The sequence below is a fragment of the Heptranchias perlo genome, chromosome 18 (genome assembly GCF_035084215.1).
Source record: "Heptranchias perlo isolate sHepPer1 chromosome 18, sHepPer1.hap1, whole genome shotgun sequence".
NCBI classification, from domain to species: Eukaryota; Metazoa; Chordata; class Chondrichthyes; order Hexanchiformes; family Hexanchidae; genus Heptranchias; species Heptranchias perlo.
In genome coordinates, this window is record NC_090342.1 from 30,135,007 (window position 1) to 30,153,545 (window position 18,539).

Genomic DNA, 18,539 nt, shown 5'->3' on the forward strand with positions numbered 1-18,539 from the left:
CATATTATGATCTAGAGTACAAGAAGCTTTATTGGCTTGAGTGCTTGATGTTTACACTAGGTGCAACGTGGATTAATGCTAGTGAATGTAATGGACTTTTAAAAATCTGTAATTATGTTTACATTTCATATTCTGGTCAACATGAAATAAAATCAGTTTATTGTTTGAATCGATTCCTCAATTAAGATAGTGAAGGCAATTATTAATGTACAGCTATAGTTATGTTAAATTCAAACAGTTGCTTTTAGAAACACATTCTTATAGATATTTTGATGTCAAATGTAAAGCTTTTTAATTGCTCTAACAAAACAAAAATGTTATAATTTCTATTTTTTTGTCCCCAGAAGCTGTTTAGTACAAGACTTGAATATGGTGTTAGCTGAAGAACTTCCGAACATGACTCCCTCTGTTGCAACCCCAACGGCTCCAACTTCGGCCAATTCCAGTGAAATATTAAACCCACCATCCATAGGTAGCCAAGGGCAACTAGAGCTCAATGGTCAGGACCGGACAGAAATAAATAATACCATATATCAGGAACTCACGACAGGGGAAATCGTCGCTGTCAGCTTCATTTTTGGTGTGGTCTGGCTTGTTTCTTTATTTGGGAACTCACTGGTTTGCCTTGTGATCCACAGGAGTAGGAGGACACAATCAACTACCAATTACTTTGTAGTGTCAATGGCATGTGCAGATCTACTTATCAGCGTGGCTAGCACTCCCTTTGTCCTTCTGCATTTTACTACAGGGAGGTGGTTGTTAGGGAATGTTATGTGCAAACTGGTTAGGTACATTCAGTATCTCACCCCTGGAGTCCAGATCTATGTCCTTCTCTCCATCTGCGTGGACAGATTTTATACCATCGTGTATCCTTTGAGTTTCAAAGTGTCCAGGGAGAAGGCCAAAAAGATGATAGCAGTGTCCTGGATTTTTGACGCTGCATTTGTGTCCCCCACATTGTTTTTCTATGGCACAGAAGGAGACACCTGTAACTTGTTTCTGCCCCAGTCCTGGAGTGGTGTCGTCTATGGCACTGTTCATCTTTTGGTGGGGTTTCTGGTTCCATCTGTGCTCATCATACTGTTTTACCAAAAAGTCATCAAATACATTTGGAGAATTGGCTCAGATGGCAGGACTGTGAGGAGGACAATGAACATTGTACCCAGAACGAAGGTCAAAACGATCAAGATGTTTTTGATGTTAAATTGCATGTTCTTGTTGTCTTGGTTTCCTTTTTATGTGGTTCAGATCTGGCAACCAGATCAGATGGATTACACAAGATGTTCAGTACTCTTTCTATCCATCGCACTGGTGTCTTTCAGCTCTTCGGCATCTAAACCCAGTCTCTACTCAATTTTCAATGCAAACTTCAGGTGTGGTATGAAGGAGACTTTCTGCATGTCATCAATGAAATGTTACCGCAGCAATGCGTACACCATCACTACAAGTTCCAGGATGGCAAAAAAGAACTATGTTGGGATCACGGAGATTCCTGCACCTGCCAAAACCATCACCAAAGATACAATATATGAAACATTCGACAGAGAAGCAAGAGAGAAAAAGCTTGCATGGCCTATTAATTCGAACCCTCCAAATACATTTGTGTAATTAGTATGGCTCAGGCTTCATTTGATGGCTGTGTTACACCACTGAAAATAAGAGTTATATATATATATAAAAAAAACATAAGACAAGAGAAGGCCATTCAACCCACTGAAATATCCCTCCAATATAACAATTCTCAGATTACAGCATCCAAGTGTAATTTGGAAAAATGTTTAATTTTTTTGTGGCTAGTTTGTAAGGAACCATATATTGCATACAATCTTAAGCACCACTGTGATTGTATTAGCTATTTAAATTAAGTTACAATACTGCTTTAAATTATTGCATCAAGAGCAAAGTAGATGAGTCAACTAACAAAAGTGCTTAGCAGTACTTTAATATCTTGTACTTACCACTGAACTTCATATTTTTAATGTAGCTCATACATAGCATTTGGTAAAATGTAATCAATAAACTTTTGAGTCATATTAATGTTGTATGTGTTTCTGGATGTACATTACAGTGTAAATGTTATTTATTTTGTGACAGAACACACTCTCAGAAATTAGTAACTAACAGCTAGTGAAGCAACATTGTCATTGCAGTGATGGTAACCACAAAAATTATGAAGAATGTCTATCGATCAGTAGCATTATTCTGCAGACCTTACAGTTTAGTATTTCATTAGACTGCTATGGTGCTTTCTTTGCACTTCATGGAAGTATTTTCTAGCTGCTAAAATGTTCATACCCATAGCATTTGGGCCTTACGTATATAGGGCTGGATACTTGAATATGTATTATTATAGCAAGTTTGTCAAAATAAACTTATCATATTAGTCATAAGACAAATGAGATAAAATCTTTAAGAGCTGCTATTTTTAATCTTCAGTAAAACAAACTGCTGATTCGTACCTGAATTTGATTTCCTTTACTGGTCAATTCCACAATAATTTCTGATCCTTGTTCACATATTGTATACAATATATTACACTACCTTTCTCTGCTAACTTGGACACAATGCCAGATCAACAGTGGCTCCCCAGAGTGTGGGTCTTTGGGTATCAGTCAGATGTTACCACTGGGGGGACGCTAGTTTGTAATGTTTGTTCCACAGAGATCGCAAAGCTTTAATGCAAGTTATTAAGAAAATGAAGTTTTGATATTTAATTGTATGCCTAAAGATAAGAATTTGCAATAGAACATGTGGTTCAGGAAACAAAAATAGTATAAAGCTGCAGGCAAAAATGACATTTTTGGAATTTACAACTATGAATTGGTAAGTCATAAAGTGACTGACAGAACAAAGATGCATTTAATTTTCCACTGATGTGAAGTGATTTGGAATTGACATGGAGATGAAAATTACAGTGTAATTCAGGCCAACACTCTAAATTTGTGAGCACACTAAACCAAGAGACTTGTGACCACCTCCAATATAGTCTTACATGCTTGGAGTTTGCACCAGGGGCAGTATAACTCCATTAAGAAACATTTTGAAGATGCCCAAGCATTCTAACAGACCTCCCAAGAACTTTATGAACTTACTTTTAATCTTTTTAATACCTCAAGAGAAGCAACACTTTCACCCACTATCCTAGACACTGAAAATTAACTCTGTTGATTCTGTGCACAATCCCTAGCACAGGTGTGCTCCTTTATTGCTGAACTTATGCAATCAGTAGCAAGATGCAACCAACAGTGCAATTTAGATCTGCCAGATGAATGTTGCACACTATAAATACCAGTCTGAGATTGGTAAGTGCAACATTATAACATTATTAGACTGTGACAGCATATACAATGAGAGTTAAATGTGAATGGAAATGCTACTGTGATTAAATTAGATTGCATTAGTGAAAAAGGTACTAATGGATTAGGGATACTTTAGACCACATCCAATGTGGTTATATACAATACAGAATAAAACAGTGGATAAGGACAAGGACCAAGTGAAAAAAAATCTTTCTTCCTTAACCCTTCCAGCTCATATTTATACCTTTAGTCTTGCTTTACTGTTAATGCCTCTGCCACATCATGTTGCATTTACATCAGTTAAAAACATGATGCGGCACTCGCAACAGCAGTTGTGGAAGATTACACAAACCAGCTTTTAATTGGATAGAACATTTGCAAAATGCAACAATACAGGAGCTAAGTCTATAGTTTATGCCATAGATGAGGGTCTCTGGACTTGGGATTTTTCTCCACAGGCCATATCCAGCTACACACTTAATTTTAAGTACATTCTACTCTTGATCATTCATAGATAAAGGTGGTGTAGAGGTGATAAGCTTTATGTGGAGAGGGAGGGGGCAAAGGGAGAATCAAAAATTAAAAGCATCAAATCTCCATGTTTAAACTGTGGGTAATCAATTTTAGGAAAAAGATCTAAATATTAAAATATTTTTTAAAACTGTCCCTTCCTAAACAGTTGTTAAATTGCAACAAAAACATTCCTCGGGTATCACAAATGCTTTCAAGCCACAATTTTTATTTTGCTATTTTTAAATTAAAAGTTATAAAATACAAAGTGCCCTGCAATGGGATATTCAATTTACATTACTTACAGATATACAGCATGGTCAGAGACCCATACAAAGAGTTCATAAAATATTATTCCACATTTGCTAAAGAATGTACTATTTTGAACTTTGCCAAAAGATGCAGTCAATAATTACTTTAGCTTCTTTCTCTGGTTAGTCTCCAGTATTTCACAATATAGTTTACATTAACAAGGACAATGGACAGATTTTGTCTTGATTATTTCTTCTCCATCATTTCCAAGTTACAGAAGGTTAGAATTCTTCTGCAATAAGAAAAAAGCCAATTTAAATATTAATAGGAAAACAATGCAAATATCCAACTTCAAGAATGCTACATTTACTCATATTAGGAAATAGTGACATGAAGAATTTCCACAATACATCAAATATGAAGATCTCACAAAGTAGCAGTACAAATTAGTAGCGATCATCTTTCAGACAAGTGAAAAAAAACCTCAACAGCCAGTGTATATCTTTTATTTCAACATTAGTTATTTACTGTTGCCATGACACTACTGTTTTGTTTATATTATACAGAGATACTTTGAAATGGGTGATGTAAGTACCACCTGTGATTGATAAGTTTCTTCCAGTAGCCAGATCCTATGTAGAAATCATGAACTCCAACAGTGAAGTTTCACCATATCTCTACTCAAATTTGTTTGCACTTAATTGTTTTGAAATACTCTACCCCCTTCCATGAAATGTTACATTAACCACATTGTGAAGAAACATCCAAGTCACAGGTTTTATGTTATCAAGCTTCTAAGCAGTCAGGCCAAATACAAATTGAGAAGATATTTCAGAGATCCACAGGCATACTTATTCACGTCAGCTTCCTACATGTACCTAATTCTTATTTTCTTTTGCAAAGAATGCAATTACTGATTTTAATGCTTTGTCCATATGTCTGCTTAAGCTTTATGCGCCATTTGTAATTTTTGCTACACTTACATTTATATTCAAAGTATGCGTTTTGCAAAAGTTTTCAAATTAAAGGCATGAAATTATTAAAATCCATAGAATAAATTAGTTACAAGGATTGGGTAGTAATATCAGCTATTTCCACAGTAATCCTTTCACTCGGGTGAAATTTAATCCATCACAACTGAAAAAAAAAATGAAGAATTTTTGTTGGCTCCACTTTAACCTATCTGATCATAGCCAGTGCATTTTTAATTGAACCGCTGCAGTCCTTGCACTGATGGCGCCCCCAAGATGGTGTCAGATAAGGAATTCCAGGATATTGCCCAGCGACAATGATGGAACAGTAATATATTGCCCAGGCAAGATGGCATGTGACTTGGAAGTGATGTTCTCATGGTAAGCTGTTCTGTTCTTCTCAGTGGTAAAGGATACAGAGGAGGGAGTTGCTGTTGAAGTAGCCTTGTTCAGTTCCTAATGTGTCCTGCAGATAGTACATAATGCAGCCACAGAATGCCAGTGATGAAGGAGATTGATATTGAGTCCAGTGGCAGGATACGATCATGTAAAGCACTGTATCCTGAATGGTGTTGAGCCTCGAATGTTAGGCAAGTGCTGAGCATTCCATCATTGAATTGAGCTTTGTAGATACAGTGGAGAAGCTTTGTCAAGAGTATCCCGCAGTTGCCCTGCTCTTGTAGTCACATTGTTGATGTGGCTGATCCAGTTAAACCTCTGGTCAAGTGACCCCCCCCCCCCTCAGCGAACTCAGCGATATTGGTACTATTGAAGGTTGAGAAATGGCTTAGCTTTCTTGTACAAGATGGTGGGACAAATATTATCTGCTACTTGTCAGCCCAATCCTGGATGCTGTCCAGGTCCTGCTCTCTGCTGCCAATGACCTATTATCAGAAGGTATATGAATAGAGCTGAATTCTGTGGAATCAGAGAACAACCCCAATCCTAACCTTATGATGGAAGAAAGTTTATTGACGAAGCAGCTGAAGATGGTTGGGCCGAGGACATTTCCCTGAGGAACTCCTGCAGTGATGTGATGATTGGTCTCCAACAACTACAATCATCATCTTTGGTGTCCGGTATGATTCCAACCATTTGAGGGTTTCTCTCTGATCCCCACTGACCTCAGTTTTGCTCGGGCTCCTAGTTGTCAAATTTAGTCAAATGCTACCTTGATGTTGAAAACAGCTGCTCTCACTTCTCTGCCATTCAGCCCATGTCTGGATTAAAGCTATGATGAGGTCGGGAGCTGAATGGTAATGGCAAAATCTGAATTGCGCATCAGCAAGCAGGATATTAATGAGTAGGTGTTGCTTGATGGCACTTTTCCTTCCATCGCATCACTGATGGTTGGGGGGGGGGGGGGGGGGGCTGATGGTCAGTTACTGACCGAGTTAGATTTATCTTTTTTGTGGATAAGACATACCTGGGCAATCTTCCATATTGTCAGGTAGATATCAGTGTCATAGCTATACTGGCACATCTTGACTAGGGAAACAGCTAGCTCTGGCACACAAATCTTCAACACCACAAACAGCCTACTGTCAGGTCCAATAACCTTGGCTGTGTTTACTGCAGTCAGCTATTTGTTAATGCCACATGGAGTGAACTGAATTGGTTGGGCACTGGTATCAAGAACAGGGACCTTAAGAGAAGGCAAAGTAGGATTGTCCACTCAGCCCCTTTGGTTGAAACAGTTTGCAAACACCCTTCCACATGTGCTGGGTTCTACCCTGGTTAGAGATGGAAATGTTCATAAAGGCTCCTCCACCTGTTGGTTGTCTAACTATCCACCACCATTCTTGACTGGTTGTGGTAGGGCTGGAGAGCTTTGCACTGAACGGTTGGGTGCAGGACAGCTTAGCTGTTTCTGTAGCCTTCTACTTTTGGCGTATAGCATTGTTGGTCCCCTCCTCTTCCTCATCTACATGCAACCCCTTGATCTTATCGCCCACTTGGTGGCAGTTTCCACATGTATCGGATGCAACCTAGATCTATTTCTTCACCACCTTTCTCAACCCCTTCACCATCTCTTCTGGTTGTCAGACTGCTTCCACGATATCCAGTCTTGAATCAGCCACAATTTCCTCCAGCTAAACATTAGAAAGACTGATACCATCATCTTCCGCCCCCGTCTCACACACTGTACCACTGCCACAACATACATCTCTCTCTGGCCACCGTCTCAGGCTGAACCAGACTGCTTGCAACTTTGGTGTCCTATTCAACGCCGAGCTGAGCTTCTGACCCCATAATCCTCTCCATCACAAGGACAGCTTACATCCACCTCTAACATTGCCCACCTCCACCCTTATTGTAGCCCATCTGCCATTGACACCCATACCTACATCATTTCCAGACTTGATTACTCCAACAATCTCCTGGTCGGCCTCCTGTCCTTCACACTCCATCAGCTTCAACTTATCCTAATCTCTGCTGCCTCCATTCTATCCCAAACAAAGTCCTGCTCAATGACCTACATTGGTTTCCTCTATGCTATTGCGCCTCCTGATCACTAACCTCTTGCAACCCTACAACCCCATGCCCCCACCAAACCCTTGTTGCTCTAACTCTGGCCTTTTGTACATATACTCCACAACTCCCTCCTTCACCTACCAATTCCCAACTGACCATGTCTGGGTGAAGGTGTGAATCGTGCCTTGAGAAAGAGGCAGGGCCAATGATTATTTGTAGTTAATTTCATCGACAGCCGTGGCCTGGAATTTCCAAATGCAGGCATACCTTCAACAGTCCAGCTTATCAGTTGGTCTGAGGCCAGCAGGCAGATTGTGCTAATGCTTCCTCATGTAAGAAGTGAGTAACTGTTAAGAGTTATACTAACAATTTGCATTTATATTGCTACCTTTAATGTAGCAAAACGTCCCAAGGCACTTCACAGGAGTGTCAAACAAAATTTAGTACCGAGCCACACAAAGAGACATTAGGACAGGTGACCAGAAGCTTGGTCGAAGAGGTAGGTTTTAAGCATCTTAAAGGAGGAGAAAGGCGGAGAGATTTAGGGAGGGAATTCCAAAGCTAGGCAGCTGAAGGCACGGCCACCAATGGTGGAGCGATTAAAATCAGGGGTGCGCATGAAGCAAGAATTGGAGTATCTCAGAGGATTGTAGGGCAGGAGGAGGTTACAGAGATAAGGAGGGGGCAAGGCCATGCAGGGATTTGAAAACAAGGATGATAATTTTAAAATTGAGGCTTTCCCAGACTGGGAGCCAATGTAGGTCAGTGAGCACAGGGGTGATGGGGGAATGGGACTTGATGCGAATTAAGATATGGGCAGCAGTTTTGGATGAGCTCAAGTTTATGGAGGGTGGAAGATGGGAGACCAGCCAGGAGAGCATTGGAAGAGTCAGGTCTAAAGGTAACAAAGGCATGGATGAGGTTTTCAGCAGATGATGAGCTGAGGCAGGGGTGGAGACAGGCGATGTTATGGAGGTGGAAGTAGGCGGTCTTGGTGATGGAGTGGATATGTGGTCAGCTCATCTCAGGGTCAAATAGGACGCCAAGGTTGCGAACGGTCTGGTTCAGCCTCAGACAGTGGCCAGGAAACAGAGTTTGCGATGGGGACCAAAAACAATGGCTTCGGTCTTCCCAATATTTAGTTGGAGGAAATTTTTGCTCATTCAGTACTGGATGTTGCACAAGCAGTGTGACAAATGAGAGACAGTGGAGGATCGAGGTGGTGGTGTTGAGGTAGATCTGCGTATATGTGGAATCTGACGTGTTTACGGAAGATGTCGCCAAGTGGCAGCGTGCAGATGAGAAACAGGAGGGGGCCAAGGATAGAGGGGTCAAGGGTAGTTTTTTTTTTTGAGAGGGTGACCATGGCAGATTTGATGGGGAGGGGGATAGTACCAGAGGAGAGGGAACTGTTAACAATATCAGCTAACATGGGGCCCAGGAGGGAAGTTGGGTGGTCAGCAGTTTGGTAGGAATAGGGTTGAGGGAGCAGGAAGTGGGTCGCATTGTCAAGATGAGCTCAGAGAGGGCATGAGGGGAGATAGGAGAGAAACTAGAGAAAGATGCGTGTTCAGGGTTAGGGCAAGGGGAACGTTAGGGGAAGAACTTCTGACATAGTTTAAAATCATGTTTGTTGTTTTGACAATGAGGAAGATTGCAAAATTTGTAAACTGCTGTAATATATGTCTGCATATAGTGACACCACTATTCCCGGCCAGAATGGAGATGATTGGGTAATTCCCCCCCATCAATTACGCCTGGAGACTGCACTGCTGTAAGTGACTGGGATTGATTCTACGCACATAATTTTGGTCATGAGTTTTGTTTGTAGTTAGCACTTTTTAAATAGACTCTGTAGACTGTTTGCTGTAGTGTGCTGTTTAAATAGACTTTGTTTGCAGTGAGTCCTGTCATAAGCCCCACCCACAACTCATTGGCTGACAGGATGGTGTCATTATGTATCTCCTACTGAAAGCAAGAAGGATCACATGATGGCCCATGATTCATTCCAAGTCAGAGTACAGTCGAAAGGTTCTCTGTTCTGCCCTTGGGTCTCTTATTCCCAAAAACTTAGGTATCAGGCAGATAAAGACAGTCTGGTTGTATGACCAGTGAGGTTTGCTTATGAGAATACTATATCAATTATATTACTGTGGATTCAAGAAAATTCACTTGTATGTTAAAACATACACAATCAAAAAAAATGCTCAGTTCTTTTGTGGAATCTTGAATTTATTTCACTCATGTGATGCATGGTAACTCATTTTTAAAAAAAGTAGTACTTTGAACTCTTGAAATAAAATTTGAGGTGATCCCTCCTCTGGCTGTATTATCTTCTATTTATTCACAACCTCGCACTGTACAATTAATCGAAGTTTTTATGCTGCCAACTACCAAGATCAAGTTCATGAACTATCTGTGCTTGTAGCTACAACCCATCATGGACCCAATATAGAATAAAGCACAACAAGTAACCAGCAACCTCCATATCATATTGGACAAAGATTTATATCATCTGTGATCAAAATGGAGACAGGTGAACTACTTTTGCCACATCAGTGACCTGTAACAGCGACACTTGAACTACTGCTATGGTTAAATCAGTAAACAAATATTAACAAGTCAACAGATTTACCACACTATTCCCAACTAGAAACTCTACAATTTCACATCCCAGGGTTTTATCTTGAAGACATTTTGTTCAGTTGGGTGCATTTTTACTGGGTCTCAACCAGATTGCTGAATGAAGTGCCCCACAGAAATGAAATATTACATGTCTTTGGGGGTGACAATATGTGGCAGTTTGCAAGAGACCAAATGTAAAAACTAATACTTTGACTTGCCCTGCTAGAACTACAGTTATCATCAGGTGTTGACAAGGCATAACTAATGTTCATAGAGAAGTATAGTCCAGTGTGGAACTTCTGGGCATTGAAAACTTAACTGAGACATGGCCACTTATATTGCAGAACCACCTCCAGTTGGTTCTACAATGCAGCAGGGTTGCTGGCATTCCAAATTTACTTTGTTTTGCACAGACAGATGGATTCATAGAACTGGCTGAAAGACTGGAATTAAACACAAAGTTGTTCAAATCAGAAAATTTAAATTCATAGCAACTGTGTTTGTACATTCTTGCTCAGCATGACCAAAAAGGTGCTCACATTCAACATTACTGGTGGCAGCCATTTACAGTTCCAAGAGGTACCTAGCTCTGGAGGTAGGGAACAAAACCATCTGTGTGTTGTGCCCTCAGATACAGTGCTGTAACAGTATTAAAACAGTTTGATTCTAATCACAGTTCACCAAATCCATGGCTCTATCTACCTTTCTTTCATAAAGGAGAAGTTTGAGCTAACTGGCAATATTTTTTGTTTTACAATTTTCTTGAGCTATGGAGGTAGCATGATATTATTAAAAAGAAAAAAAGAATTTGTATTCATATAGTACCTTTCACGATCTTAGGATGACCTAAAGCACTTCACAGCCAATAAAGAACCTTTGCAGTGTAGTCACTGTTGTAATGTAGGAAACACGGCAGCCAATTTGCACACAGCAACCTCCCACAAACAGCAATGAGATAATGACCAGAAAATCTGTTTTAGCGATGTTAGTTGAAGGATAAATATTGACCAGGACACTGGGCAGAACCCTGCTCTTCTTCAAAAGAGTGTCAGGAGATCTTTTACGTCCACCTGAGACGGCAGACGGGGCCTTGGTTTAATATTTCATCCGAAAGGCAGCACCCCCTCATTTCTGACAGTGCAGCGCTCTCAGTACTGCACTGGAGTGTCAGCTAGATTTTGTGCTCAAGTCCCTGGAGTGGGGCTTGAACCCACAACCTTCTAACTCAGAGGCAAGAGTGCTACCACTGAGCCACAGCTGAGACCTAATCTAATAAACTTGTGGCGTTACTAGTGCAGCAAGTTTACTAGGATTTGACATCAGGCACGAACGTGGCAGCTAGGGTCAACTAAGCCAGCAGTGTCCATTGTCGTTGGACGCCATTTTCATGCTCATCATAAAATCATTATGCTAGTTATGCAGCAAAACACCTGAATGTAGAGCCACTTTCAAAAGCAGTCACTGAGCAACTATTGATGCCAAAACCCATGTGGTATCTTTAGCCAACAGCCTTGACTGGTAGATACATACAACTACTGGGTTGAGGCAAATGGAAGTTATAAAAATACTACAAGCAGTGTTGGATACCACAGAAACCTAGAAAAATACCACAGGCAACTGCAGGTCTGCTTCATCTCCATTACCAGCTAAAGATTTATGGGACCATAGTAAGAAAATAAAAAGGGGTCAGAGAGCATCTGAAAGTATAAAATAAATGCAAGCGATTTCCTCTCGTCCCCTTCTCAAGGCATCAATTCCTTGCTGGGGGCACTTCATCCTCCAGTATTTTGACCATAAGACGATTAACCTGTAAGCCTGTACCACAGTGTTGGTACCATTTTTCCATGTAATGTTGAGAGGGCTTTACAACTAGATCTGACTTTGTCTTCACTCAATAAACACACATGAACAATTCCATCAAGGGCTGCTTAATAGCAATCAGGAAGAGGAAACGGACTGATTTCCCCTTCCAAGCCCACAGATACTGAAGGCAATTGTAGTGTCTACTCCTAGCTCTGCTGAGATCAACTAACAAGAGCATGGGCTGGAAATTGAAACTGGGGTCGTCTTAGTTCAGTGAGTCACCACGTGGGCTATCAGAAGACTCCTTAAATTCAAGTGATTAATGAAATAAATACTTACAGGACAAATTGACACTCCCTTCACTTTTTGTTTTTCCTGGCTTGTTCATGGTGTGTTGTGCTTTGCTCTGCTCATCCCCCGTTAGAAGTGCTTTTATTTCCGATGGTATCTTCCCCTGATCCATTGCTGTGCACCACTGCTTGTACTATAAAATTAAAAGACACTTGTGTAGGCATCAAGCACAACCAGGTGCAGAGTAAAGCTCTGCAAGTCTATTTTAGAGCTCTCAAAAATCCAGTTGGCAGTATCTATTTAAAGCATTCGGAATACAATTCGTAAGCAAAGATACAGGAAGATCCCAAGCCAGGCATCAAATGTTACGTATGAGAGAGCAGCTCAACATGATAAGGCTAAAACAGTCGCTAAAACTATACTTCCGCTTTTATCAGTGTGACAAAACCTTTAAGAAAATGTAGAAATTTTATAGGATCTGTTTATAATCCAAACAACTTTACATACCCAGGTAGGAGTAACAAAACATAAAAATATCTACAAAAAAATGCAAACTATGTTTCTTCATGCTTCGTGGTGTTGCACCATGGCAATTCTATTCATCATCACTTTCACGTACCATCTCTAGCTCTTCTCTCAGAGCACAAATTGCTCTCTCTCTTCTAGAAACAAGCTCTTCCAAGTACTGATAGCGCAGCTTCTTTCTTGCTCTGCATTCTCTAGCACTCTGGCGACTTCTCTCAAGCTTTGCCTTTAAATCAATTTTAGCAGGTTTACGGCCTCGCTTTCCAGGTTTCTTCACTTTACCTCCCACCACCTGAGGGAGGAAATGTTTGAGGAAAAAATGTCACGTGTTATACAGATTATACAGCTCAACAATTTCTCCCTATTAAGCATTATGAAATTTCTATCTATTAGGAATCAGGCACAACATACCATTCACTTGGATTTTCAGAAAATCTATGAACTCCCACCCCTGAAAGCTATGAAAATCATACTTGCCCTCTATTCAATGGCAAAAAGTTTAGTGTACCAACACAGCAGTATTTATAAACATTAATTTTCTGTTTGAAGTTATTTTTGTGCCTTTTCTGGAAGTTGAAGACAGAGCTTTCAAGTTACAGTTTAGCAAAGAAAAAGCATAACACTATAAATTTGAAGCCAGTCAGTTCTTTGAGGAACTGAATCTTTTACATGAGAAAAATTCTTGAACTCTTCATTTAAAAAAAATTGTAAAATTACAATTTCTCAAATATACTTGCTTTAGTCAGTACTATTAGGTTTATAGGAACAGGAGTAGGCCTTTCAACCCCTCGAGCCTGTTCCGGCATTTAGTTAGATCATGGCTAATCTGTGCCTCAACCTCATTTACCTGCCTTTGCTCCACATTCCTTGATACCCTTACCTAACAAAAATCTATCAATCTCAGTCTTGTAACTTTCAATTAACCCAGCAACGATAGATTTTTGGGGCAGCAGGTTCCAAATTGCAACTACCCTTTCTGTGAAAAAGTGCTTCCTGACTTCACTCCAAAATGGCCACGCTCAAATTTTAAAATTATGCCCGCTTGTTCTGGATTCTCCCACTGGAGGAAATAGTTTCTTGTACCTACCCTATCAAATTCCTTTATCATTTTAAAGACCTTGATTAGATCACCCCTCAACCTTCTAAACTCAAGACAATGCAAACCAAGTTTATACAACCTGTCACCAGAACTTGAAGGGTCAAATTATGAGATCATTCTGGTGAATCCATGCCAATAGATCCAAGGCTAATATACCTTTCCTGAGGTTCAGTGCCCAAAACCGAATGGAGTACTCCAGATGGGGCCTGGTCAATGTTCTGTACAAGTGAAGCATCACTTCCCCACTTTTGTACACCAAGCCCCTTGAGATATAGGACAACATTCCATTCGTGTTTTTGATTTTTTTTTAACCTGTACACTAGCTTTTAGTTACTTGTGCACATGGGCACGCAAATCCCTTTGCTCCACCACAACTCCTGGTCTCTCACCACCAAGAAAATATTCCGATTTGTCTTTCTCAGATCCAAAGAGGATGACCTCACATTGTCCCATGCTACTACCATAGATTTGCCCACTCACTTAATCTGTATGTCTTGTCTGTATCTGTCTTTAAAAGGGCCCACATTCCCCTTTACCATTCTCTCTCAGCGGATTTACAAAAACTGTTCCTGTTCATTTTAACATCCTGTGCAAGTTTTTTTTTCATATTCCCTTTGTTTTTTATATGTCCTAGTCCATTGGATTTCCATTTTCTCTTGCATTTGTGCAAGCCTTTTCTTTTAGCTTGATACTGCCTCTTAATTTGTTTGTTGACGATAGGTGCTTAACTACAGAAGTGCAGCCTTTACCTTTAGGGGTATGTACTGGTTATGTGCTGTACCAAATACTTCTCACTAATTGTTGATTTACCCATTAACAGTTCAACCCAGTTTAATGCTGTCAATTCTTGTCTCATCCCTTAAAAGTTTGTCGTACTTAAAATTAAAACCCTAGTCTGAGACTCTCCCTTCCTTCTCAAATCTACTATCAAATTCAATCATATTATGGTCACTATTCCGAAGATGTTCCCTTACCATCAGATTGTTAACTGATTCTGGTCCGTTACTCATCACTAAATCTAGTATGGCCTGTTCTCTTGTTGGTTTTAAACTGTACAAAATACATGCCAGAAATTCATTGCTTTTATTACTTGAGCTGCCCTGCTTCTCCTGGTGAAAATGAAAATGAAAATTCCCCATTATAACCACATTGCTTTTATTACATATTTCCCCGATCTCCATATTTATGCAACCCCCACAACATCACTACTATGAGGTCTGCAGACAACTCCTACCAGAGTCTTGCATCCTTTGGAGAGTTAAGGAATATCAGAGAGTTTTCACTGCCCAATCACCCTTACTAAAATTCCTTCTTTTTACTGCAGCAATTATGTTTTTAAATCAATATTGTTGCTACTCCTCCTTTCCCAATTTTCCTGTCTTTTCTAAAGATACAATAGCCTGAAATATTTAGCTCTCAATAATACTCAGGTTATAGCCAGGTCTTTGATAGGCTACCACATCATACCATTTACACTGAATTTTTGTGCTTCTAACTCATTTTTTTATGATACATGCATTTGTTGCAGAACTCTTAGCAGAGTAACTGTCCCGACCCTGTCCATATGTCCTGCTGGTCTTTTTCTCATACTTTTTGACTTACTGTGTAGATTATCCCCTCCCACAAACTTAAGTAGTTTAAATCTTAAATTGATGCAAAGCAAATCTAACCTAGGCACTGAGCTGAAAAATGAAATGACAGACCAAAAGTCAAGAACTTTTCAGGTCAAAGGGACAGATTTTTTTCCTTCTATTATATTTGTTGGGAAGTATGTCAATTACATTAAAGATAATACAAGCAGTTTCACCACTTATCTTTAAAATCTCATTCAGATTTGATTTCAAATTCTTTATGTAAATATAAGTATGCTAATAACCATTTCTTTAAACATCCAGATTCAAAGTTAGCAATAGGGGGCATAATACATATTATAGCAAGTTTTAAACATAAATCTGTATCTAATTTATTGTAATTATATGAATGGAGACTTAAGAATTAATTTTTTTTTACAAAGAGTAAGTGGACGGAAAGCTGAAACATGAATTTACCCCGGCCCGCGATCGGACGGGTGCGATATCTGGGTCCTCAGCCTCACACTCACCTTACTGTCATCCATGCTGCGCCGCCCGCTCACACCTTCTCTTATCCTCCGCTCTCCCCGTCAGCGACAACAGGCGAGGCCCAGGCCCCAAACCCCGGGTCAGCGACAACAGGCGAGGCCCAGGCCCCAAACCCCCGGGTCAGCGACAATAGGCGAGGCCCAGGCCCCAACCCCCCGAGTCAGCGACAATAGGCGAGGCCCAGGCCCCAAACCCCGGGTCAGCGTCAATAGGCGAGGCCCAGGCCCCAAACCCTGGGTCAGCGACAATAGGCGAGGCCCAGGCCCCAAACCCCGGGTAAGCGACAATAAGTGAGGCCCAGGCCCCAAACCCCGGGTCAGCGACAATAGGCGAGGCCCAGGCCCCAAACCCCGGGTCAGCGACAATAGGCGAGGCCCAGGCCCCAAACCCCGGGTCAGCGACAATAGCCGAGGCCCAAACCCCGACTCGACGCTACTAAAAACTCCCAACCGCCGTTGGAAAACAACACTATTCCCAATGCGCATGTGCGGAGCGGTGTCATCGCTCTGATACACTAAACGTCATCATCCCTCGCCCGCTCCACTCTGAACCCCATTGAGCTGGTGTTTGCTTGTCTGGGTTTGCAGCTGGAATTTCCTTCCCTTCTCTCTTGAAGGTGCTGATTCATGCTGGGATATAGATCCACGTGTGCCCTCTAATACTTTGCCTTAGTGGCTGGTTCACATGTATGAGTCTGATGATGATGATGGCTTGTCCATAGTTGCCAATGATGATACTCTGTGATTCATCTCCAATTTAATACGGGTTGTGGGTTCTGTAATAATAATAGAATCGTACAGCACAGAAGTAGCCACTTTTGCCAATTACCTTAAAGCTATGTCCTCTGGTTACTGACCCTCCTGCCAGTGGAAACAGTTTCTCCCTATCTACTCTGTCAAAACTGTTCATAATTTTGATGTGGAGATGCCGGTGATGGACTGGGGTTGACAATTGTAAACAATTTTACAACACCAAGTTATAGTCCACCAAGTTATAGTCCACCAAGTTATAGTCCACCAATCACCTTCCGGATGTTTCTGCCTCTCTCTGTTTTTTTTTCTCTGTTTTTTTTCCCTGTTTGTTTTTTTGTTGAATGTGTATTCGGAGGTTCTGCAGGTAACACCTCTCTGTCTGAACACGGTGATTGCCTTGGCAACGGGCAGTTGCAGGGGCAGTCTGTAAACACCAACCTTCCGGATGTTTCTGCCTCTCTCTGTGTTTTTTTTTCTCTGTTTTTTTTCCCTGTTTGTTTTTTTGTTGAATGTGTATTCGGAGGTTCTGCAGGTAACACCTCTCTGTCTGAACACGGTGATTGCCTTGGCAACGGGCAGTTGCAGGGGCAGTCTGTAAACACCATGTATTATTGTTCAATATGTATAAATGCGTAGGCTTCAAGGAGATCTTGAAACATTTGCCTGAGGAAGGAGAAAATCTCCGAAAGCTTGTGAATTTAAAATAAAATTGCTGGACTATAACTTGGTGTTGTAAAATTGTTCATAATTTTGATAACCTTAATTAAATCTCCCCTTAACCTTCTCTGCTCTAAGGAGAACAATCCCAGCTTCTCCAATCACTTCACATAACAAGTCCCTCCTCCCTGATACAATTCCAGTAAATCGCCTCTGTACCCTTTCCAAGGCCATGACACCCTTCCTAAAGTGTGGTGCCCAGAATTGGACACAATACTCCAGCTGCGGCCTAACCGGTGATTTATTTCATAGACCAGCTTCTGTAGCAATTTCTTCATAGGCATCCCATATGACTAAAGTCCAATTTTCGCAAAGACTGTTTTCCCACGCACAGTACGTAGGATGTCGGATTGGGCTCTCTTCGACTAGCTGGATACGACTTGCTTCAATCTTTGCTGTGCCATCGTGAATCATCTTTTGCCACTTTTTCCTGTCACAAGCATCATGCTCCCATATGTCAATTGAGATGCCACATTCTTTTAGATTGGTCCTTAGGCAATCCTTATAACTTTTGAACTGACCACCACAAGAGTGTTTACCAAGCTTCAACTCACCATGCAATACCATCTTAGGTAGTCCAGTATCAGGCAAGTGACCAGACCATCTTAGTTGCGCCTTTACTATCATTGCCTCGATGCATGACCTGTGTCCTGAATCTTGTGCCACCGTTGAATTTCATGATCTTTCTGAGGCAACCCAGGTGGAAATGATTGAGTTTGCTGATGTGGCGACTGTAAGTGATCCAGCTATCGCACACATACAGTAAGGATACAGTAAGGATGTTATAACTATTGCCTTGTAGACCTTAAGTTTTCTTGCTAGTTTAATGCTCCTTTTATCCCATTGTTATTTTATTTTTCCCACCCACTTTTGTGTGCTGTGATGTGGAGTTGCTTTTTTTTTATTAAGGTGTTTAATAACAGGTGGATAGGGTGGTGAAGAAGGCATTCGGCATGCTTGGTTTCATTGGTCAGAACATTGAATGCAGGAGTTGGGATGTCTTGTTGAAGTTGTACAGGGCATTGGTGAGGCCACACTTGGAGTACTGTGTACAGTTCTGGTCACCCTATTATAGAAAGGATATTATTAAACTAGAAAGA

The 18,539-nt window shown here is 40.8% G+C and overlaps 2 protein-coding genes across 2 annotated transcripts; one reads left to right on the plus strand and one right to left on the minus strand.

Moving 5' to 3' along the window:
- Positions 1-354: 354 nt before the first annotated feature.
- Positions 355-1,708, plus strand: LOC137334711 (probable G-protein coupled receptor 19). Its single transcript, XM_067999603.1, has one exon. It carries the CDS (start codon positions 370-372, stop codon positions 1,606-1,608), a length of 1,239 nt encoding a protein of 412 aa, XP_067855704.1. The 5' UTR covers positions 355-369; the 3' UTR covers positions 1,609-1,708.
- Positions 1,709-4,018: 2,310 nt separating this feature from the next.
- Positions 4,019-16,451, minus strand: crebl2 (cAMP responsive element binding protein-like 2). The gene is made up of 4 exons (XM_067999604.1): positions 15,952-16,451; positions 12,846-13,043; positions 12,275-12,419; positions 4,019-4,353 (listed from the first exon to the last, which is right to left on the minus strand). Coding segments are annotated over exons 1-4 (360 nt in total). The 5' UTR covers positions 15,967-16,451; the 3' UTR covers positions 4,019-4,351.
- Positions 16,452-18,539: the final 2,088 nt, after the last annotated feature.